The sequence below is a fragment of the Gymnoscopelus microlampas genome, assembly GCF_963454915.1.
Source record: "Gymnoscopelus microlampas genome assembly, chromosome: 13".
NCBI lineage: Eukaryota > Metazoa > Chordata > Actinopteri > Myctophiformes > Myctophidae > Gymnoscopelus > Gymnoscopelus microlampas.
Window position 1 is genome coordinate 42,721,397 of NC_139950.1, and position 26,116 is coordinate 42,747,512.

Here is a 26,116-nt window from a genome sequence, read left to right on the forward strand (position 1 = left end):
AGGAGATTCACAGTTACATTTGATGATTTTTTTTTAACATACATAACACATTTAACATGTTATAATAATAGTTTAACATCTATTCCTATTAGGGGTGTAACCCCTAGACTCTTTCAGAAGCCATGTCAGCACAGAGTCTCTGTAGGGGATTAAGATAAGCTTCTTCTTCGTTGTCTCTGAAACCTCCCATCTGATCTCAGTGAGGGCCAAGTGAGTGAAATGTTGACTCAGGTGAACAAATTGCATGATTTGCCTTGCATATGTTATTCTTCATTTTACATTGTGTGTGGGAAAATAAAGTGTTACTGGATGTTCATTACCATGCCCAATCGCGTGCGCGCGTGTGTGTGTGTGTGTGTGTGTGTGTGTGTGTGTGTGTGTGTGTGTGTGTGTGTGTGTGTGTGTGTGTGTGTGTGTGTGTGTGTGTGTGTGTAAATATGAGAACAGATGGGCACATTTTCAGGAAACTTAAGAGCAAACGATCAGTAGGCTGCCCTGAAGAGATGATTAACTTCTGGATCGAAAAGATCAAACAAACGTCAAAATCAAGGTCAATGTTTAAAATCAAGAACAGATGGGCATATTTTCATGGCGGACATGGACTGACCGCCGACAACCAACATAAAAACACAGACATGCATCGCGAATGGAACTTGACTTGCCTAGATAAGCGCACTTACGAGTTAGGAGTATAATATAACCCACATTTTAAAAGTGGTGACCTACCGAAGTCTGACTCCAGTGGTCGCTGTTTTGTAACTTAAGCAGCCATCATAAACAGAGGGTACATAAACTCCCATCGACGTGTTCCGTGTACAGCAGGTCAATAGGTTGGTTTAAATTTACAGGCACTGGATCAGATTAACGTTGAAGATTAAAACTGATGGTGCAGATTTTGATTGACCAGTGTTGATTGACCACCGAAATTGGTCACCCAACATTGTGAATTACCTTTTTACCTGAATGAATGACAAATAAGAGAAAGAGAGAAATTATACATTCTTATAATTTCAAGAATGTGCTTACTTCTGGCAAAAGATCATCATATTGTGTGTCCATGTTGCAGATGAACAAAACTCACTTGTAAAACCTGCATCCAATACAGAGTCGGTCGTCTTTTTGCGAGGGGTATAATGTTAATTCATTAATTTATTCGCCCAGTATGGTAGACTTATTTCCTCTCACGCAAGTGCAGAACAATGTCATCCACAGATTGTCAGCTGTAGTCTGTGCAGTGTTTGGACTTTTAACACCTTTTAACACTCGACATCTCCCAATCTGATCTCCTGAGGCGGTCTGTTAATAGTCAGGACAAGACAGCTTGGTGTGTTCAGGCCCTGTTGACCGTTTTTAAGCTCGGGCCCATTCATTTCTAATCGGCTGGTTGACATGCTTTGGCTACTCGCTACTTTATGTTAATTTGCACAAATACTGTATGTGGGGAGCAGTAATTAAAATTCCTGGGATGTTTTTTTTTTTCCCAGTAACGCCTGCTTAGTGGAAATTATCAGTTGGCTGCCCCTAAGAGATTATTAGGTTTTAGGTCAAACATCAAAATAAAAACCGAGAAACGTAGAGTTGTTGGTGCAGGCAGGGTTTGCACCACCAGGTGCTTCTGCCTAACCTTTCACAAATACAGATAACTACAGCCTCCGAGTTGTTATTATGCAGTAACGGTCTTAAGATAGCTTAAAACGCCGACACTATTCCGACTAAGCAAGCAATGATGTGGCTAGCATCAAGTATTTGGAGTAAAACTCTGAAACGATTATAATGAAGAATTTTAATTCTGACACACAGGGAAACTTGAAAAGTAGCCCCAAATGCTAAGTGTTGTTTCGCAAGTGCTGGAGTGTTTGCACAGTCTACTAAATAAGTGTTCTTGCCCAGATTTTAATTGTTATCCACCCACGGGTTGACTGGCTCTGTAATATGTAATATGAAAAAGGTAGTGTCATGGTGCATGATTCATGCCGTAACCTCCATTTACCCAGAGCTGAGATCACGCTGCCCAGGGTGACCAGGGATTTGTTGATGTTGGCACCTTCCCTTTAGCCTGGCGCCTGTGGTGCGTGGTGGCATAAGCTCTCTCGCTGTCTGCCAGGTCTACCAGGTGGATTTTACTCAGCCTCTCACATGGCAGCTCTGCGTGGAATTGAGCCTGTGGCGTGGATAACATTACAGATCCTTGTTTTTGGTTCAAAAGAGGTAATGTCACAGAGGAGCACTTTGCAATATAGTTAAGTATCAAAACAACAGTGCTACTTGGGATGTAAAAAAAAAAAAGAAACTGGCTATGGCTTTGAAGATGGTACTTCTCTCAAAGCAAAAATGCTGAAAGCATTATTGCATCAAATAGATAAACTGAACAAAGTGCTAATTAGAGCTCTTGAGGGCGGATGTTTATAAACACCTGAGGATATGAAGTTTTCACTTTGCAGTGAAACTTTTCTACAAGTTTACAACAAGTCCAACCTTACTACAACATGAGGCATCAGTGTGACATCATATAGAAAGACTGGGTATCATGACTGAGTCTAATTAGCCCAATTTATACTTTTAATATTATTAAAAAAATCATCCCACGATTTTGTAACCCATTTATTCACCCAGCGCCAATTGCCAATCTAATCCTGGGCGCTACTCTCCCTCTGCCAGCCTAGGGAGAGCCCAGAACTGAGCTCATACCTCCTTCAATGCATGAGGACTGAGCAGACCGCTGACAGGGGGGAGTTTCCCCGGTACGGCGTAGTGCGTGAAAGGAACACATTATTCCAACCAGTTCCATTTCCCTCCATCAGGCACCCCGGCTGACCAGGGGGAGGCAGTATAGAGACCAGGATTACTTCATGTTTTTGTAAGGGTATCTACCCTAGGGGACAGGGGGAGAACATGCAAACTCCACACAGAAGAATGAGCCATTTGTTGTTGCTGAAAATAACGCATTGCACCGTGATTTGTTGTGAGCTTGTAGATGGCTTATTTGCGGTGTACAACACCATCGTACAACGACATAAACCAGCCTACACAGATATCACGTTATATTACAACCTAAAAGCAAAAAGATATCACGTTATATATTACAACCTAAAAGCGAACAGATATCACGTTATATTACAACCTAGATGCAAACAGATGTCACGTTATATTACAACCTAGAAGCAAACAGATGTCACGTTATATTACAACCTAGAAGGAAACAGATGTCACGTTATATTACAACCTAGATGCAAACAGAGTTCACGTTATATTACAACCTAGAAGCAAACAGAATTCACATTATATTACAACCTAGAAGCAAACAGAATTCACGTTATATTACAACCTGGAAGCAAAGAGAATTCACGTTATATTACAACCTAGAGGGAAACAGATATCACATTATATTACAACCTAGAAACAAACAGATATCACATTATATTACAACATAGAAGCAAACAGAATTCACGTTATATTGCAACATAGAAGCAAACAGAATTCACGTTATATTACAACCTAGAAGCAAACAGATATCACATTATATTACAACCTAGAAGCAAACAGATATCACATTATATTACAACCTAGAAGCAAACAGATATCACGTTATATTACAACCTAGACGCAAACAGAATAGGGGGCACGGTGGCGCAGTCGGTAGCGCTGTCGCCTCACAGCTAGAAGGTCCTGGGTTTGATTCCCGCCGGGGATGCTATGGGCGCTGAGGGCGTGTCTTCTCCTCCGTGTCATCAGCGCCCATACCCAAGGTGGGGTTGGCGAAAGGGCCTACTCTGTGTGGAGTTTGCATGTTCTCCCTGTGTCTCCCAGGGTAGTTAATACCCTCACAAAAACTGCCTCCCCCTGGTCAGCCGGGGCGCCTGATGGAGGGGAAGGGAACTGGTTGGAATAACGTGTTCCTTCCACGCGCTACGTCCAACCAGGGAAACTCCTGTCAGGTGACAAGAAGGTCAGTTGGCTCTCATGCATTGAAGGAGGCATGAGCTCGGCCCTGGGCTCCCTAGGCTGGTGGGGGGAGTGTAGTGCCCAGGATCACTTAGCAAATTGGCACCGGGTGAAAAAAGGGTTACAAAATCGAGTGATAAAAAATTTAAAAAATAAATAAATTAAGAAGCAAAAAGAATTCACGTTATATTACAACCTAGAAGCAAACAGATGTCACATTATATTACAACATAGAAGCAAATGGAATTCACGTTATATTACAACCTAGAAGCAAACAGAATTCACATTATATTACAAAGAAGCAAACATATATCACATAATATTACAACAGAAGAAAACAGATATCACATTATATTACAACCTAGAAGCAAACAGATATCACATTATATTACAACGTAGAAGCAAACAGAATTTACGTTATATTACAACCTAGAAGCAAACAGATATCACATTATATTACAACGTAGAAGCAAACAGATATCACATTATATTACAACGTAGAAGCAAACAGATATCACGTTATATTACAACATAGAAGCAAACAGATATCACATTATATTACAACGTAGAAGCAAACAGATATCACGTTATATTACAACATAGAAGCAAACAGAATTTACGTTATATTACAACCTAGAAGCAAACAGATATCACATTACATTACAACCTAGAAAAAAACAGATATCACATTATATTACAACCTAGAAGCAAACAGATATCACGTTATATTACAACATAGAAGCAAACAGAATTCACGTTATATTACAACCTAGAAGCAAACAGATATCACATTATATTACAACCTAGAATAAAACAGATATCACGTTATATTACAACCTACTGTAGAAGCAAACAGATATCACGTTGTATTACAACATAGAAGCAAACAGATATCACGTTATATTACAACATAGAAGCAAACAGATATCACATTATATTACAACCTAAAAGCAAACAGATATCACATTATATTACAACCAACTGTAGAAGCAAACAGATATCACGTTATATTACAACCTAGAAGCAAACGGATATCACATTACATTACAACCTAGAAGCAAACAGATATCAAGTTATATTACAACCTAGAAGCAAACAGATATCACGTTATATTACAACCTAGAAGCAAACATATATCACATTATATTACAACCTAGAAGTAAACATATATCACATTATATTACAACATAAGTAAACAGATATCATATAATATTACAACATAGAAGGTTCTGGATACAAAGTTCTGGATACAGGGTTCTGGATATGCGGTTCTGGATACAGGGTTCTGAATACGGGGCCTAACCACCCTTTAGGCTATCTCAATATAGGATGGACTGCAGTCTGTTGTAGATTGTCCTCTTCATGTCCAGAATACAGCGGCATCTCTCCTGAAGCCAGTCGCTTCTGTCCAGACTGACCATCATGTCTCACCATCTCCAAGCAGGATGATATTGTAGTTCCTCATCACTGCTGCCACTTGTAATGTCTTCCCTGTCTCATACATGGTTCTCACATTCCACGTACCGATGTTGTCGGTATCAGCTATGAGGCATAGCTTGTCCACAGGTCTTTCCAGTGCGTTTGTCTTGACCTGCACACGTTTGACGAGCTCATTTGAATCAGGTATCATCTGCGTGACTCTTCCCAACACAGACATGGCTCTTAAAGCAGACGCAGGCACTCACCACTCATCTCTTGAAGCAGAGACAGGTACACACGCACCCATCTCTTCCAAAACAAGTCAGCAAGATACTGCACTTGCTTCCAGTCCAAGTGGCATGATTGGCTGTTTCTTCATTAGCAATTTGTCTCTCCCAGATTCCCCCAAAGTGGATTTCTTCCTTTACAGGGTGTTGTCTTGTTCGCTGCTACAGTTCCAGGTAACTGATTGTGTTAGGCCAGCGGATTCGGAGGATCTTTTAAGGCAGGTGTTGTTGAATGCCTGGATTTTCTTCATGGTGTTAACGGTTGTTCTCCAAGTTTCTGCTTCATACAGCAGAACAGGCTTCATCATGGATTTAAAGATTGAGGTGTTTATGGGAAGATCTGATGATCCCCAGACAGTTTCAAGCAAACAGATATCACATTATATTACAACATAGAAGCAAACCGATATCACATTATATTACAACATAGAAGTAAACAGATATCAAATAATATTACAACAGAAGTAAACAGATATCACATTATATTACAACATAGAAGGTTCTGGATACAAAGTTCTGGATACGTGGTTCTGGATACGGGGTTCTGGATACGGGGTTCTGAATACGGGGCCTACCCACCCTTTAGGCTATCTCAATATAGGATGGACTGCAGTCCAGATTCCCCCAAAGTGGATTTCTTCCTTTACAGGGTTTGTCTTGTTCGCTGCTACAGTTCCAGGTAACTGATTGTGTTAGGCCAGCGGATTCGGAGCATCTTCCAAGGCAGGTGTTGTTGAATGCGTGGATTTTCTTCATGGTGTTAACGGTTGTTCTCCAAGTTTCTGCTCCATACAGCAGAACTCTCCACCTTCTCTAGTGCTTCACCTTTTTGTGTCCTGGGGTAACGCTGTCTGTGTTTATTTTTAGGACCTTGCTCTTTCCTCTGTGAATGGTGAGGCCAAGGCATGTTGAGATGGCTGAGACTATGTTTGTCTTCTCCTGCATTTGATGTTGGGTGAGGGAAATAAGGGCCAGGTCATCAGCGAAGTCAAGGTCATCCAATTGTGTCCAGGGTGTCCACTGGATGCCATTTCTTTTGACTGTACAATGTAGTTGTCTTAATGACCCAGTCAATGGCCAGCAGGAACAGAAAACGTATATAGGACACTTATATAGACAGAGTGGATGGATAGGACACTTACGCAGACAGGGATGGATGGATGGATAGGACACTTACACAGACGGGATGGATGGATGGATAGGACACTTACACAGACGGGAGGGATGGATGGATAGGACACTTAGACAGACGGGATGGATGGATAGGACACTTAGACAGACGGGATGGATAGATAGGACACTCAGACAGACGGGATGGATGGATAGGACACTTACACAGACGGGAGGGATGGATGGATAGGACACTCACACACAGGACGGATAGGAATATATATATATATATATATATATATATATATATATATATATATATATATATATATATATATATATATAATATTATTATTTTTAAATACCAATACTAATAGTATTACTATTAGTACTAGTACTTCAAAACTGATAAAATAATTGCTGTCTGTGGTTTTATATGGCTGTGGCAATAATTTTGACAAAGCTCGCAGCAACATATTGGGAAAAAAAAGAATGAACTTTAGTTCAAATGTTTTAATTATGAACTATGAACTGAACTAGTTCATGTAGAAAGTGAACTTTCCCAACACTGGCTACACTTGGTTGGTAAAGTCCAGATGATTAGAATATGAGCATGGCATTAGTTGCATTCATCTTTATGGGTCAGTATTTATATTGTATTTGTTATTAGTGTCTATATGTCCTCTGAAACAATGTGGTTTATAGTAGTGAGAACTTACTCCACTTGTTTATGTACTTTTAAACTGAAGATGATGGTCAATGTTGATGATAATTTGGGTAAAATTACAATAGCATTGTGTTGTTATCAACTATTAATTCATTTCCCAGTCCCGACTGCACTGGAGGAGTGACACATGCTTAATTAATTTGACAAATTATTGGAAGCAGTTGTATTCCAGAATATTCTGTCTGGTAGGAAATGTATAAATGTATTGAGTGAATTTGCACTAATAATTAAATTAAAAATAAATATTAACCATTTAACCGTTGGTATTATCTGGTTACAAATGTCTTAACAGTTACCGGTTAAACGGTTAACCATGAACACTTGGTCATTTTCTTTTGTTTACATAGGCCTGCTGCCCCCGGCCTCAATTCATTTAACAATTTTGGGCCCATGTCTAATCTAGTTGAATACCCCTGGCCTAGTATGTGGAGGCGATAATCTCTCATCGTCTTCAGCACCTGGTCCATACGACCACACTGGAACAGATCTTTGTGTTGAAGATCGGGGTCAAGAAAGAAAGAAAAGAAAGACACTCATTAGATTGTTCATAAAATAATATGATCATAAGAACCACATTCTGATTTTGGATTGTATAGTTACCTTGTCATGATGAAACTCCAAAGGTGGGTGAGCAATCAAAAATAGTTGCTCCATTGGTTAGAAATTGACCATTCAAAATGTGCATCTCGTTGACTCAGTTCAGGTATGTTGACCCCCCCCCCCCCCCCCCCCCCCCCCCCCCCCACCCACACCTCCCACCCCTTTCAAATGACCAGGTCTTTTGGACCTTTTGAAATGACCAGGTCCAGGCCTGGATTTACAGAGGCTTATGTCTAAAAATATATTGAATGCAAATTCTCTCTCTCTCACACACACACACACACACACACACACACACACACACACACACACACACACACACACACACACACACACACACACACAATATAACAGCCACAACACTACCAACAAAGTCGTACTACAACCTGAAAAAACGTGTTAGGGTTAGGGTTACACTACCAACATAGTCGTACTACACCCTGAAAAAAACGACCTTGTAGATTCAACCTGAAAACAAAAAATACAACATACAATTGTCGATTCCACAACCTGAAAAAAACAACCTTGAAAAAAAAGCAGCAGAGCAACATCTTTAACCACATCAGCACACATACGACGAAATCAGCATCCAACATGCATACGCCACAAGCACCATCCAACAAACTGCAGCATGAAGCAACTGCAGCATCCAGCATAGGAAAAGGAAAAGAGGTTCCTACTTAGAGGTGTCTTCAGAGAAACCCCCGGCGGGTCCGAGGTCTTTGGCGGAGACCACCAGTGGAGACCGCCGTAGTCGACAGAAATCTGATCGAGCAGCAATCGAGCCACAGTGGAGGTCCACCTCAGACCAGGGTCAACCGCACGGAGGAATCCCCCCCAGGCAGACAAATCCATGGATAGAGCGAGATCTCGTCTCCAGCCATCTCCATTTTAAGTACAGTCTTCTGGGCATTTAGGGCAAGACAGACAGACAGAGACAGAAAGAGAGACAGACAGAGAGAGAAAGATGGACAGACAGACAGAGAGGGAAAGAGGGACAGACAGACAGAGAGAGAGAAAGAGGGACAGACAGACAGAGAGAGAAAGAGGGACAGACAGACAGACAGACAGACAGAGAGAGAAAGAGGGAGGGACAGACAGAGAGAGAAAGAGGGACAGACAGACAGACAGAGAGAGAAAGAGGGAGGGACAGACAGAGAGAGAAGGAGGGACAGACAGACAGAAAGAGGGACAGACAGACAGACAGAGAGAGAAAGAGGGACAGACAGACAGACAGAGAGGGGAAGAGGGACTGACAGAGAGAAAGAGGGACAGACAGACAGAGAGAGAAAGAGGGACAGACAGACAGAGAGAGAAAGAGGGACAGAGAGACAGAGAGAAAGAGGGACAGAGAGACAGACAGAGAGAGAAAGAGGGACAGAGAGACAGACAGAGAGAGAAAGAGGGACAGACAGAGAGACAGAGACAGAAAAAAATATTAATTCAAGTGACGAGTCAGATATACGTATATTGTATCCTGACACAACATAAACAGCCTAGTGAATCAAGTCAAACTTTATTTTTAGAGCACATTTAAGCTATTGTGCATTTAGCAGGCATTCAGATTCATCATAAGATATATATTTTTAAATTGTCTTAAACATTAGTATTACTGTAAATTATTCCATTTTATTACAAAACACAATGATAATGCATAGATTGAGCATTGAGTAGTAGAACAATGGTTCCCAAACTGGGGGTCAGGACTATTTTGGGGGGTCTGGTTACCCCAGATGGTAAGCTTAATGTGCAGCATTATTTTCTCACTCAGCAGTAAACAAACCAACATACAATATAAGTGTATACAGGGTATCTGCACATTTATAAAGTAACAATTTAAGGACTTTTAAGACCTTTTTAATTCCTCTAAAATGACAAATAAAAATAAAAATAATTATCATATTTATCTGTGGAACCGAGTCAAACTAAACAAATGTCAAACTAAAAAACAAAGTTCAAATATGATTATGTTGGGGGGTCCCCAGTTCAAATATGATTATTTTGGGGGGTTCCCAGTTCAAATATTATTTTGGGGGGTTCCCAGTTCAAATATGATTATTTGGTAACTCTGAACTCTGAGTGCACACATGTAACCAACTGGACTCTTATGGGTCTGTAACTCTGAGTGGACAAATGTAACCAAATGGACCCTTATGGGTCTGTAACTCTGAGTGTACAAATGTAACCAAATGGACCCTTATGGGTCTATAACTCTGAGAGTGTACAAATGTAAGCAAATGAACCCTTATGGGTCTGTAACTCTGAGAGTAGAAGTAAAAGTACTGCAAATTGGAAATACTCGAGTAAAGGAAAAACTGTACTCAAAGTAGCCTACAGTACTTGAGTACATGTACTCAGTTACTTTCCAGCACTGACCTAGGCTTATTCTTAACTCTATGGACCTAGGCCTGTCATGAAATGAATACCTGAAATGAAGAACCTCAATGGAAACAAGGCCGCAAGGACTTTTTTGGACGGGCCTTCTAGACAAAGTATTTTACATGTAATTGTGATGTTTTACATTGTTTTGCCTAATAACATTTCAATGTGTGTCAGCGTCATAAACACAGCTCAATAAAACATATATTATATATTCACTTCACACATCCTACTAGTTGGAATTGTGAAATTACTCGCAATTCCATCAATACCTTTAATTCTAAGTAGCCTACTTAACGTAACCTAAACTCACCTGCTTGGAGATAATTGTCTTGTTTTAGGGTTTTAACAGCTTGTTCCACCTCCCTGTTAACTCTACTCGACGTCCATGTGGAATAATGTTACATTATGACTTGTTTAGTTAACTTTTTAACACTCTTTTTTACCTCCAAACAACAAACAAACGCTCGTTCGCGTTTGCCGCTCTGTGTGTGTCGGTGAGACGGGGCTGGCCTCTGCGCGCGCTGTCCCTTTGACGTCACAGCGGACTGCAATGGGCGCGCGCGGTAACGTCACGAAGAGTGTGGCCACTGAACGTAGCAGATCTGCAAGCTCACAATGCGTCGCGTGGCAATGCATTGTGAGCTTGTAGATCTGCTATTTTCAAATGGTGGAAATGTTTATAGGGCTGAAGTGGTTAATGTATGTTTAGTGATAATAATCAAAATCTACAAAGTGGGCCTAACTAGTATAAAGTTTTCAAATAATTGTAGTGGAGTAAAATTATAATATTTGCCTCTGAGATGTAATAGAGAAGAAGTAAAAGTACTGAAAATTGCAAATACCCCAGTAAAGTAAAAAATACCTACACATTTTTTACATATATATTTTACTGAGAATAAAGGGTGAAAATGTGAATTAATTAAATGAATAAAAATAAATCAGACAAAGGCACAGAGGAGATAGCTGCCTGAAATACAATAAAATGGAATGCATCTATTATTCACAGACTGTCTCACACAGACTGACATTGTGCTAATATTCACATGTTGACTGTTAATTCTGCACAATCACCAATGATACACCAATCAGTGTTTTTAAAATAACTTTTAATTGTTTCCATTTCCAATATTTCTTAGTATATGGTTTGTCTAATATGCTTGTTTAATATGACTGATTCTACACTATTTACAGTTGGGTATAAAATAAACAATCTCTTTCTTTCGCATTTATCTGATGACAGCTTCAACTTAAATGTCCATCAATGCTGTCGGTAGAAAAACATACATGGTTTGGCAGATAATATTCACATTTTATGCAACGATATTACAATTTAATAGTTTACATTTTATGCAACACTATTTTGTCATCATGAAAAATGTTATCGTCCTGAAACAAGGGGACATTTTGACCATAGAATACAATAAAAAAAAGAAAAGAAAAAATACCATAATATAGAACAGCGGTGGGCAACTTTGATGATGTAGAGGGCCACTATATTTCCACACTCACTCCAGAGGGACACATTGCATATACTGTTGGCCCATTCTATGTCATACAAAAGTAGCAAAAATAGCAGATCTACAAGCTCAAAACGCGTCGCAGTGCGACTCAAGAGATACATTATTGTTAAACATCTGCATTACTTAATTAAAGAATAGTTATTTTTGATTGTTTTTGCCTGTTATCTCTCCTATTGGTACCAACATCAATACAGCATGGATGGAATTGTGGACAAAATCTTATCCAACAACAACAAAATATTCTAAGTCTTTGGGTCTGAGGGTCTAAATCTCATCAAAAGGTGGTTCCGTGGCTCAAATGCCGAACAAATAAATGGACCTTGATATGAAAAGGGTTGAAAACCACTATTTTATATTATTTCTGCTGCTGCTGCTGCTTGTGTTGTATGTTGTGTTTTTATACTAATGTGATTCAAGCTGTTGTACTATTGCTGTCATTTTGGGACCCAGTCACTGGGTGGCAATGAAACATGTTCAGTGACTGTTTCTGGTTCTGGATTTTGAATGCTGATGTGAATCTATAGTTTGTATGTTGTGTTGTGGCTGCTGTTGAAGGTTGTGAGTTGTGACAGGTGCATTGGTTCCTGACTGGCACCATGGTGGCTATTCCTCATGGCCGTTCATTTAGTTCATTTCTAGCTTTCTTACTTTCTTTCTCTCTCACTCAAGATAGTATCCCAGCCCTAGCAATGGAGCAAAGTGTTGCATTGCTCATTGCACACGGTACTACGGCGTCCGGCCAAAGAGTTTTTCAGGCGCACACACACATGCATCGATCAAAAACAACCCTTAAGTTCACACCTCTAAACAAAGTTGACAAAATCTGCCGAGTGTCACCGGCGTGAACTAACATAGGAATGACCCTGAATGCATATCAATGGTGTTGATATGCTGTTGTGTTGTTCTGTTTGACCACTAAAGGTCAGGCAGGCTAAATGAAGCAGTTTTAAATGTAGGTCACATTCCTACAAAGTGTTATAAAGCAGACATGTCCAAAGTCCGGCCCCAGGGCCAATCGTGGTATGGGGCAGATTTTGGATTTAAAACATTCCTAAAAAAATATATATTTATGGCCCACCACTTGATAGGAATGTGACCAACATTTAAAACTGCTTCATTTAGCCTGCCCTTTTTAATGTGCAGAGACCTTTTCACATTTGGTTGATTGATTGATTGATTGATTGATTGATTGACTGATTGATTGATGAACTTTATTTAGTAAGACATGAGAACAACAGTACATGGAAGTACAAATTCACAATACAAGGTCTACTAAACTGGAAGACTCATTAAGCACTGAGAAGACTCATTAAGCACTGTTGTCTCCGCCAGGCCGAAAGGCATGGCGAGAGAGTATGCTTTACCCCCTGTCCGTCCGTCCGTGTGTCCGTCCGTCCGTCCGTGTGTCCGTCCGTCCTGTCCGTCCGTTAGCAGCTAATCTCCGGCACCGTTGGCCCGGTCGCTCTGAAACTGTGCACACACACTCCCTGGATGCCAATTCAGAACCTCTGACCCAACTTTTTCACATGGGCCTGTTATAGCGCCACCAGCACATTTTTGGAACGAAATGCCTCAAATCATGAATGCAGTGTCTGATTGCTGTGAAAGGCCTAAGAATAAATGGCACCCGTTTCACATTGGCCTATTATAGCGCCACCAGGAGGCCACAATAACGTACCTGACCTGGCGGCACTTTTTCTAGTTCCAATTCGTTTTAATCGACGTCCCCTGTGATATATCTCCCTCTCCCTCTCCCTCCCTCTTCTCTCTCTCTCTCGCGTCAAAAGCAGTCAGTGTTGCCATGTCCGCTTATTATAAGCGACTTTGGGATTGTTTTTCTGTAAAGTTGCTTTTTTGGCCTTGTTTCCTAATGTTGTTTGAACCAGTTGTTCTCAAACATTTTCATGGCAAGGACCCCCAAATTAATATTTGCCTCTGAGGGCACCGTCATCGAGGGCACCGTCATCGAGGGCACCGTCTGAGGGCACCGTCCTCAATCCCGTGGAGAGACCGGATGTCGGCCCGTTCACTCGCCTTCAGCCCTCCTCTTCCGGTGGTGAGTCTGTGTTTTCATTTCTTCTAACAACAAACTCTACACGTAACGGTAGTTGCCGACAGATTCAGCTGCAGAGCTCTGAATCTGTCTTGAGAGATGATCTAGTATCTATAAACGCACAGAATGTGTGTGTGTGTGTGTGTGTGTGTGTGTGTGTGTGTGTGTGTGTGTGTGTGTGTGTGTGTGTGTGTGTGTGTGTGTGTGTGTGTGTGTGTGTGTGTGTGTGTGTGTGTGTGTGTGTGTGTGTGTGTGTGTGTGTGTGTGTGTGTGTGTGTGTGTGTGTGTGTGTGTGTGTGTGTGTGTGTGTGTGTGTGTGTGTGTGTGTGTGTGTGTGTGTGTGTGTGTGTGTGTGTGTGAGTGAGTGAGTGAGTGAGTGAGTGAGTGAGTGAGTGAGTGAGTGTGTGTGTGTGTGTGTGTGTGTGTGTGTGTGTGTCAACTCGGAGACCGTGAAATGTTGATTTCAAACTTGGCATGTGTATCGCAGAAGACCAAGGGGTGTTGCCCAGAATAGTGATGCCAGGCTTAATTTGTTTAAAGAGAATGAAAAGTGATTTCAGTTCACTGTTGTTTACTCCATGGCACTTCTTATAATTTCATATAGTCAGCACTAAAGTCCCTATTGACAGAAGTAATTTCTGTTACGGTAAATTCATCCACATACCAGCGATTTGTCCTCTGAATTTATCCTATGCTAATTGGTATCAATGGGAAGCTACTGAGGGAGCAGTTAGGGGTTCAGTGTCTTGCTCAACTTCACAGGAAAGCCAGTATCTAACCAGAAAACTAAACCCAGGTGACCTCTACCACTTTAGCAACTGCACAGGGATTGAGTGTCAACTGAAATTACAATTTTGTACTTTCTTTTCCAACACTGTGTGTGATGTTGAGACATTTGATTTCTCTCTCCAGTGACTTACATAAATTGCTGTAACAAATGGCAAAATGAATGCTGGTGCCCTATTCCAATACAAAAAGACTAGCTTTAATATTTAGATGGCTCACGTGTTTGCCCGACTTGCCTCATCATTTCAAGACAGATTCCCAGATTTGTGGCCTCATAAAGAAAACCTGGAACATAAACTCACGCACTGTGTGACAAGCCCTTAGTTACCTGACTTCGGCACGAAATGACACAGCATCACTCTCGTTTCTCTGTGACATCTTGAACAAGCCTTCACTGATACGTGGGATTAAGCCTTTATCCCCCTGGTACATAAAAAGAGAGAACAGTAAGTACACATAGGCCCAAAATCACAAAACATTCTGTCAATTACTTTGAAAGGACAACAGCATTTTGCTCCTACTGTGTTCCCTTAATGGGCACCAAAAGTTGGTACATGCAAAGCCTGCTGAACAACACAAACACTGGCTCATCTGATACAGGGTTACCGAAGCGTGAAAGCAATTCCACTCCGATTTGTGTGCCTTCTTGTTTTAATTACAACGTAACAGATAGTACGTATTAAGAGCTGTATAATTATCTAGGATGTTGACAGCAGCTCTGCTGATGACCTTGCATATGTCTCCTGGTAGACAAGCAGATAATCTCATCAGCCATATAAAAAGATTCTGATGCCGTGCAAGGTGATAAAAGAAAGGTGGCCATAGCTTCCATCATCATATTTTCTGATTTGTGTAGAGACGGCACAGCATAAGACAGTGATTCTAAAATTCTAAAAATGATTAGATTAGGCCATGGAATCCCATTAGATTTATTTCATCTCTGGGAGTGAGACCCCAATCCAATAACATGTTTATTGTTACACATGATTTGGTCTGATATGGTCTGTCACTTGGTCCAGAATTCCTTTACGGCCTATATATTGTAGGCATAGAGATAACAGTGAAACGCTGATCAAAACCATTCTTGTATGTCCTCTAGTTGTATTTATTGTACTTGCAAGCATGCGTAATAATAACGATCAATCATTTTGCTGGCCAACCCTGGGTCCCCAGACCCCAACTTTAAAACCACTGGCAGAAGAGGAGGTACAGCTGTTGAGTACTTGAGGTGTTCACTGGGTGAATAGTTCAGGGACAGATACGCTGTGTGCTTGGGCGATTGTTGTGACTGTCAAATTAGCATGCAAGACAGCATTAGCCTATTCCAAGCACATCATAGAACGTGGAATATGAAAGGAGGCCTTACTTAATTTCCCATCATAGTGTGGGATTTTCAAGTGCCTGCCTGGCTGTAGGTAAGTATGTAAGTAAAGGGAGAACAGTGTTGCAAATATGCCCATACTGTACTTCGAATTATTATTTGTTAGAGAGAGAGAGAGACAGAGAGAGAGAGTCATACAAACTCCTGAATATGAATCTAGGAACCATTCTCTCAGTCACTAAGACAGTATGGGATATTAGGATTTGATTACCTTTTCCTGGGATGCTAAATTAGGGCTTCCTCCAGCTGAATCATAAGCCAAATCAAAAGAGAAGGTCTTCTCACCGTCATTAGATCCATCCCCTAAGTTTACCATTACATACAATCTGTTCAAATCAATCGGGGAGGCTGCCTAGTCAATGCCTAATATTCCAGTATGAAATAAGATATGGCCTACCTTTTTATTCAGAATGGTGGTTGTGTTATTGCCCTTCATGTGGACAATCACTTTAGATGATAACTGTCTCTCTCTCTATGGAAACGTGATGATGTGCACATTAGTCAACATTACTATATTTTACTTTTCAGTGTACCATATTATCATCATCATATACTATCTTACACTATTATATTTGCTACTATTGTTATTGCTACTACTTGTATCTCAATCTCTGCCTCTCCCTCTCTCCCCCCCCCCCCCCCCCCCCCCCCCCCGACATGGTCGAGGCAGAAGGCCCCCGGCTCTAGGGTAGGGGTCTAGGGTATAGGGTCTGCCTGACGTTTCTTCCAGTTAGGGGGTGTTTTTCGTTGCCACCGTTGCTAAATTGATTGCTCAGGGTGGGAAATATTGTACTTTTACTCCACAACAATTATTTGAAAACTACAAAACATACATACTTCAGCCCTTCATACATTTCGGCCATTGGAGTATTTTTCAAAAGATTTGTATACATTTGAAAACTTGTGAAATGGAACATTCTGCATAACGAGTACTTTCTACTTTTGGCACTTTTAAGTACATTTTGAGTCCAATACCTTTGTTCTTTTACTCATTTTGAATTCCAGACTGTTAGTAGTATATGTAAGAGCATTTCTCCTTTATTTCTACATTGCAATATTGATACTTTTACTTAAAGTAAAACATTTGAGCACTTTTTCCACCACTGTCGTTACATTAAACTCTGGGTAAAACAATGAAGGCCCAGGAGGGATTTAATCAAACAACAGTAGCCTACCTTTTATCCAAGGGTCGAACTCGGACTACCACTCACACTGAAGCCATTGTTATCTGGTCTAAACAGACCAGAGGATAACCAGTCCATTGATTCACCACCTTCATGCAATGGGCTCTATGCACAGCAGCCATATAGGCTCTATTCACAGCAGCCATATTATGGCTTACGGGTCCATTTGGTTCCATTTGTACACTCTCAGAGTTACACACCTGTAAGGGGCCATTTGGAAGCCCATGAGGGTCCCTGGACGGACCCCAACTGTATTCCCACTGGTGTAGCAGAGTGTTTCCAGTGAGTCAACATGCACAACATCAGCACCCTGACTCTGTTTGACCAGAATGAAACAGAGCCTTCATTAGTATCATTGGTAACACCTGTGAACGTCTTCATAATATGGCTGCTGTGAATAGAGCCTATTGGAAGAAACCGAGTGTCATATTGTGCATGTTGGCTCACTGGAAAACACTCTGCAATGTTCACCAGTGGGTCTCAAAGTGTGGTCCGGCCGTCCAGGGACCCTCATGGTTCTTTGGGGGGGTTCCAAATGGCCCCTTACAGGTGTGGGGGGCCTTGAAATTAAAACATTTGAGAACCACTGTGCTACACTAAACGGGAACAGAGCCCTATTTAAAGATACGACCTGTGAAGGATAAGGAAGAGGCCCAATTTCTTTCCTATATAGGGCTGCTGTGCAGAGACCATATTAACACGAGGCTTATGGTGAACTGAGCAAACTATGTTTTAATGTTCTTATGATGTTCATTTATTACCAACCAACGTTCTACTTGACATGTTGAATGTTTACACACCTGTGTCATTTTGCTTTTCATCTTGTGCGTAACACAACCTCACCACTAGAGGGCACTATAAGAATGAGATATGTACTGTCACTGTGCATAGGAGGAAATCTGCCAGACTGCCACAGATCAACTCCTCCTAAACCTAAACCTTTGTACTCAATTCATCGAAACATTTAATAACAAATGAATATACAATACTATGCAAAAACATTGTATAAAACGAGTAGAACATAAAAAATATGTACAGTAAACAGTTCAAGGGGGCTTTGGCTTTTTACAGGGGCCGGTTAGCATAATAAGAATACAAATAATTATAATAATACTAATAACAGTGGTGGAAAAAGTACTCAAATTCTTTACTTAAGTAAAAGTACCAATACTGCAATATAAAAAATACTCTGTTACAAGTAGAAGTCCAGAATTCAAAATTTACTTGAGTAAAAGTACAAAAGAATTGGCATCAAAATGTAAAGTATCAAAAGTAAAAGTACTAAATAAGATTCTTCTTTTCCTTTTTTTCTAAACCGGATCACACGGCTCAGTTTAGAATGAAACCTCCGCGGTGACGATTGCTTTTGAACGCAGCCCAGTTTCCCATGATGCACCACGACTCGCACCCCGGCCACTTTCAAAATGATGGCAGGACTTGTAGATGAAGAAGGGCTGAGCACGAAACACAGAGCAGAGGAATTTAAGAACGCTGTTGTTGACAATAATACTGGTGAAAATGGTGAGATAAAAATGTGTCTCTCGTTTTCACCAGAGGAGGAAGATGAAGATGGCGGAACTGAAGTCAGCCGGTCGTTAGCTTTAGACCAGACACATTCACAACAACATCAACAGTCCTCTTCAGTGGAAACTCCAGGACAACATGTCTCAATGCAGGAAGAAGACATCATGTCTTCAGATGATGATCATGTTTCATCAGAGGATCAACTAGGTTCTGAACAACTTGTTAGGAGCATCATGGAAGACAAAGAGAACACCACTGTGTCTTCTACAACTACAGGTGGTGGTAAGTAGTTTAACTACATTTAGCTAACGTTAAGCTAAGTCAGTTGTCGTTTAATCTCTGGGGACCCCCAATCTAGTGACTCTAAAAACAGCAGTGGTGTAAAGTAACTAACTTAAGTGAAATTTTCAGGTAGTTTTTACTTTCTTCAGTATTCACTATTTTCAATACATTTACTTCTACTCCACTACAAGCATATGAACACTTTAGTTACTTAGTAGATTTAGATTATTATTATAATTACAAAATACAATCACCACTTCAGCTCTATATATATATATATATATATATATAACTTGTGAAGAACTTGTGAAATGGGACATTCAGCACTGAGTCATTTTACTTTTGGTACTTTAAGTATATTTTGATATTGATACTTTTGTACTTTTACTCAAGGACATTTTGGATATGGGACTTTGAATACCAAAACGACAATCTACATTGCAGTATTGATACTTTCACTCTCTCCCCCACTGAAAAAAGGGTCAATTTGGTTTTGTGCACTCATTTGGTTCCTATTAGTCCTAACTATCAAAAGGAATTAGCCTACATCTATTCTGTACAGTTAAAGTTGTCTGTGAAGTATGTCTGACTCTGGACCAATATGGACAGCTGCATAATGCATTGTGGACTGGGCGTCACTCAGTTATGTCCATATTTGTCCAGATATTATGGAGATCGGGGAAGAGAGCCTAGCCTATTTGACCCAGACAATAACCAATGCTGTACTGAAACCTTGATTAATTGAATACACAGGACCTCAATGGAAACAAGCCCTTAGGGCTTTTTGTGTTATCCTTTGTATAATTGTACCACTGTACTATTTGCAAACTGTTAATAAAGTATTCAATCAATCAAAAACCTGAACACTCAACACACTGATAATAATAACCATGACATCACCGGGCATGCTGCTTGTTGTTAATACACTTGTTTACTGACATCTTTTCTACAGATGACTCTCAACAAGACGATGGCCTCTGTCTGAAGGGTTACCGGACACTTACTGGTGTGGTAACTGTGGAGCAGACTATCTCGTGCCAATCTTCAGTGGAAACTGCAGGACAACTTTCAAGGCAGGAAGTCATCGTGTCTTCTGTTGATGTTGATGTTTCATCAGAGAATCAACTGAATTCAGAAAAACGTACAAGTATCATGGAAGACAACGAGAACACCACTGTGCCTTCTACAGCTTCAGATGGTGGTATGTAGCTAACGTTAAGCTAATGCCGTTATCCTTCTCTGTAGACCTGTGATTCCAAAGCTTTTTTTATTTTCAAGGACCCTTCTTGCATCAGACGATTTTTGTCTCTGGGTGGGACCCCAATGTACACTGTAACATTCTTAGTGTTATTTTTAATCTGAGAGTATCTAAATGGAACCACATGTTATGGGTCCATTTCGTGTTCATTTCTACAGGTAACCGGAACGCTCGCCCCAAAACACTCTTGCCCCCATTTTTGCGCGGACAGATCGCCCCCCAGCGGTTCTTCTATTCGTTTTACTGAGGTTAAGGTTAGGAATAACTTTTGGGTTAGGCATAGTTTTACTGAGGTTAAGTTTAGGAATAAGGTTAGGTTTAGGCATATCTGGTGGCCGAAGCCGCTGGATTTGACCCGGGGCGAGCGTTCTTGTATTCTTTCTACACTCTTGGAGTTAAAGGCCCATAAGGGTTAATTTGGTTCCTAACTATCAAAAGGAAGTAGCCTAGCAGCTGATACAGTTCTCTGTACAGTTAAAGTTTGTCTGTGAAGTATGTCTGGACATTAGTGATGAGTGGGCCGACCCGTAACCCGCGGGTCAACCCGCGGCGCGGGTGGGTCGAGTCAGGATTTCAGAGGCAATTATGCGGGCTGCGGGTGAGCGGGTCAGCCGCTCTCACACGGAAAAAAATCACATGCTCTTGTTTTGTCTTTATTCCTAATAAGAATAAGAATAATAACAATAAAACAGTTTGAATACACTTGGGGTGTATACTTGAAGATTATTTTCCTTCGTGATTTTACCGATTTTATTTTTACCGCGGGTCGCGGGGCGGGTTGAGCCATAGATTTATATATGGGTTTGCGGGGCGGGATGGGTTCCGTGGCGGGGCGGGGCGGGTCATGAAAAAACCGACCGGACATCACTACTGGACATATATGGACATAACTGACACACCGCCCATACATACAGTATGGCAAATAATTATGGAGATCCTCGACATCAGTGCAAATCAGCAAATCAGCAAACCAGAGCTTTTTTCTTTTCTGTTCTTTATTTACCCAGGGTAGTAGCTAAGCACAAGTGCTTAGCTACTTTCAGCAACGCCCTACATATAGAACACAGACACACAGACAGACACACACATTAAAATCTGGGAGCTGACCAGTACAACCACAATCTTATACTGTTGGCCACTAAGCAGCTCCACTGGAGCAGTTGGGGGTTCAGTGCCTTGCTCAAGGGCACTTCAGCAATGTTGGGGGAGTGGTGACCATTCACTTCGCCACCCAGATTTTCCTGCCGGTGCGGGGAATCGAACCGCTAACCTTTAGGCCACCGCTGCTTAATCAGCAAGAGGAGCAGGTGGGGAAGGGAGTGTGCGAGTAGGAGGGAGAGCCTATTAGACCCACACAATAACTAATACTGTACCGAAAGTCCGAAACCTGAACACACTGATCGCTGCGTCAATTTGTACAATAACCCAGACAATACCTGTTATAATGACAATGTTGTTTACTGACATATTTTCAACAGATGACACTCGACAAGACGATGGCCTCTGTCTGAAGGATTACCGAACACTTTCCGGTTCAGTAACTTTAGACCAGGCTATCTCATGCCAATCTTCTGTGGAAACTACAGTACAGCTCTCAATGCAGGAAGACGTTGTGTCTTCTAATGATGAAGATGAAGATGTCTCATCAGAGAATCAACTAAATTCAGAACGACTCAGTACGAGCGTCATGGAAGACAAAGAGATCACCACCATACCTTCTACAACCACAGATAGTGGTAAGTAGCTATCGTTAAGCTAATGCAGTTATCCTGTTGTGTAGACCTCTGGATTCCGTTTGTATACTGTCAGAGTTACAGACTTGTAAGGGTCCATTTAGAACCACATCAAGGACCTCTGAGGTCCAATAACCCTGGCAATGCCGGGGCAAGCTGCCTGTTGTTGATAAACTTATTTACTGACATGTTTTCTACAGATGACGCTCAACAAGCTCAAGGCCTCTGCCTGAAGGAGGACCAAACACCTTCCGGTTCGGTAACTTTAGACCAGACAATCTCGTGCCAGTCTTCAGTGGAAACCACAGGACAACTCTCAATGCAGGAAGTCGTCATCATGTCTAATGATGAAGCTGTCACATCAGAGAATCAACTCAATTCAGAACAACTCATTAGGAGCATCATGGAAGGCAAAGAGAACACTGTGCCCTCTACAACCACAGATAGTGGTAAGTATAGCTTAATGTTAAGCCAGTTATCCTGCTGTGTAGAAAAGTGATTCCCAACCCTAATAGGACCCTTCTATTTCTTACAAATTGTATCTCTGGGATTCCCATCTATACTGTAAAATCCCCAGTGTTAATTATCTCTGAGAGTGTATAATTTATTTTTTTATTTTTTATACACTCTTGAGTTACAGAACCATAAGGTCAATTTGGCTCCTGACGAGCGAGAGAGATTTCTGTTGTGTGTGTATCTGATCACCAAAGCTCCATCAGGGAGGGAGAGAGAGAGTCTATTTCATCCACACAAAAAACAACGCCTATGATTAACACAATAACCCGGCAATGCCAGGCAAGCTCCTTGTTGTGAATAAACTTGTTTACTGACATCTCTCACGACAGATGACGTTCAACAAGATGATAGCCCCCGCCTGAAGGGTCCGGAGACTCCCACTAAGCATGATCGTGATGCTGAAATGGTGAAAAGAGCACAGGAGGAGGGTTGTGTGGATGTGGTGTTCCCTGGCACTGTGACTCTGGAGGGCTGCTGTCGATTTGTTCACGAGATCCTTAAATGTGTCCTCTACCAGAGACAGCAGCTGCCCATGACCTACGACCAGCTGAAGCTTTCTCAGAAATGTCAAGCTTCAAAGCAGGTGAATTCAGTTACCTCTTAAGACTCTGTCATTTGCACATCCAGTGTGAATCGAGATCATTTCCCTTTCACTTCAGCGTCAACAAGGAAGGCCTGTCACCTCCTGTATCACATATTTTCTTATGATACATGTTTTTATTTGATTTGATTTGATATATCAAGGAACCGACGTGAAAAAATGTGAATAGATTTTTTATAATCAACTAAAACAATTAGTCCGATTAACCACAGTGCTATTTCATACTTTGACATACAATGATGTCAAAGTTAAAAAAAAGAGCTAAAATAGCAGATCTACAAGCTCACAAAGTGTCACATCATGATGTGTTGGAAGCTTGTACATCTGCAATTTTAGCTACTTTTTGAGAATTATTGGACAAAAAAAAAAAAAATTCAATATACTTTCCACACTTACTTTAGCAAATTGTATTATTTTATAATCAATTAAATCAATTACAGTAGTTTGATTAAATGTTGCATCCCCTACATCAAAGTTGTTGTTTTTTACTGACCCGTAATGTGTTTTCCCTACCTTCTAGAATAAGGAGGTGGCAAGCTGGAGACCAGTGCACTCAGCAGACATGAGCTGCAGGAAGAATGAGCGGAGCCTGCAGGAGCTAGACACGCTGCTAGAGCAGCTGGAGGTGCTGTTTTCCCTCAGCCTGGTGCCCCGTGTACTTCTGCTACTAGGTGGCTCTGTTGTCCTACCCAAAGAACTGTACGAGATCAACCTGGAGGCACTGATATTGTCTTCTGCAGATAAGAGCCTGCGGGTCTCGTCGTGCTTACGGCAACTCTTTCGCACACTTTTTGTCACCGATCTTTTGTCCGATACCGCACCCGTGCGTCTGACGGCCACCACGGTCTTGGTTCTGGCTCACAGGGAATGTGGCGTCGGCTGGTTCCGGCCTAAACTAGGCTTTAAAGTGCCAACCCGGGTAAAAAGACGCATTATTGCCCTGTCAACTGATACTGACATCTGTAGGGACCTCCAGACGGAGAGGTCAGACTGGAAAGAGTATGTTTGGTTTCAGGCCCCTACAGCCATCAAGGGCTTCAGCTCATGACGAGCAAAGCAGGGGAGTACAGTGATTGGAATCTTGTAACAATTTTTAATTGGGGTTCGGGTGATTTCTGGACTTTTGAATTGTATATTTTAATTATTAATTATTATGGGTATTTTTCTTTTTTAGTTTGGATTAAAAGTGAAACTTGTAAATACGATATTTCAATCATTTTTCTCAAGATTTACAGTCAAGTGAATCTTTCAATTTTCCTCAAATGCTTCTGAAAGGTCTGTCATTTTTTTTATGTGTGTATATATATCGGCATGTATATAGCAGCCTAAGCTCGCCAATTTTATTGCAAAAATGTTTTATGTGCATTTCAAAATGCCATTATTGCATTTTTTCTGTTTTGTCTTATAAATATAAATATAAACCTTTTTTTGCAGTCGTGAATTTATTCACATTTATATTCCAACATAATGTAATGTACAAGCAATCACTGTGCTGTTATGTTAGAAGTAGTTCAAACATAACTAAGGTCGAATCAAATTGACACAGTGACCAATGTGCCTGGATTTGGAATTATTGAAATTGAAGGGTTTAATGGAGCAAATATAGTGTATAATGGACGGCTATAGTTGAATGGGCAAATGGGTTGTCTGGGAGACAGAAGGTCTCTGGTTCTCCCCCTGGTCTAGGGGGCTCTGATTAAATGCCTGAACAATACTGCTCCCTGGGTGCTGTATTAATAGTGCACACTGCTCCTAATAGTTAAGATGGGAAAATGCAGATGACGAATTTCATATAAATTCCTCAAAAAAACATTGGAAACTTGACTTCGGTCGATTATTTCTCCCCTTCAACAATACCAATTGGTATTGTATTTTACATCGTTATCGTTGACTAGTCACCTTTACAATGAGATATAACTTGAGAAACACAGCTAAACGTGTGTGTAGCCCCCCAAAAAATCTGTCAATATGCCTCTGTTGGTAATCATTCTCGCTTTGAGTGACCAGATAAGGCCTGTGCAATAGGGCAAGTGGAAGCTGGTGTTCTGTTATGCAGAGTGGCAGCATTATTTGGTGTCAGCCCTGATACCATTTCCACCCCAAGAAGAAGACCGGTTACTCACCCTGCTTCACTGAGGAACCATAGGCTTTCTTCCAGAGATTTACAGGCAAGATTTTCACAAACGGTACCACAGACAGATCTCTGTCAAAGTTGCAGCACCCTTGGTCAGGTGCCAGTCACACAGCTGTGGGGGATTTTGGCAAATTGTTTGGGGGGCACTACCCACTACCCACACAATCAGGCAGTGTTCCATGGAGTTCAGACTCCATGGAACACTGTTGTACTCTGTTTTTAGCCAATAAATTGACTTAAGGAATATTATTGGTCTCGACCTTTCAACTCCTCTTCAGACAAGGCCTACGAATCTTTCACAGAACTTTTGTACTTTACCACACTTCCCATTGCCAACAAGTGGCCACTCAACCCTCCGAGCCATTGCCATACCCATGTTGTCCTAAACAACAACTTCAGTTAATTTTTCCTTATAGACACAAACAACAACCGGTTAAAAATGTCTTATCATTCTATCCAATAAACGCCTGGTTCTAGTCAGCACATGTACCAATACATGCTACTAATTGATTTATTTTCTTTGTGCTGTTTGAGTGATTGTGGTGTTCTTTGACCTCTCTCAGAAGAGTTTAATGCCCTAGTTTAACTCATCAAATATTTAGTTTCGTCCATGTCAAATGTCAAATGTCCAGAGACTTTAGACAGGGTGCATTTAATTTATAGCCATTAACTAGTCA

At 41.0% G+C, this 26,116-nt stretch overlaps 1 protein-coding gene across 1 annotated transcript; it reads left to right on the plus strand.

Annotated features, from left to right (window-relative positions):
* The first annotated feature begins 18,842 nt into the window (after window positions 1-18,842).
* On the plus strand, window positions 18,843-24,635 carry mad2l1bp (MAD2L1 binding protein). The gene is made up of 6 exons (XM_084076218.1): window positions 18,843-19,197; window positions 20,150-20,398; window positions 21,934-22,191; window positions 22,389-22,637; window positions 23,034-23,287; window positions 23,826-24,635. The coding sequence occupies exons 1-6, from the start codon at window positions 18,924-18,926 to the stop codon at window positions 24,351-24,353; spliced, it is 1,812 nt and encodes a 603-aa protein (XP_083932344.1). The 5' UTR covers window positions 18,843-18,923; the 3' UTR covers window positions 24,354-24,635.
* Window positions 24,636-26,116: the final 1,481 nt, after the last annotated feature.

Coding starts and splice junctions, on each gene's coding strand:
- mad2l1bp (XM_084076218.1), top strand. CDS start 18,924: ATGTGTCTCTCGTTTTCACCAGAGGAGGAAGATGAAGATGGCGGAACT. Junction 19,198..20,149: donor TTCTACAACTACAGGTGGTG/GTAAGTAGTTTA, acceptor TCTTTTCTACAG/ATGACTCTCAACAAGACGAT. Junction 20,399..21,933: donor TTCTACAGCTTCAGATGGTG/GTATGTAGCTAA, acceptor TATTTTCAACAG/ATGACACTCGACAAGACGAT.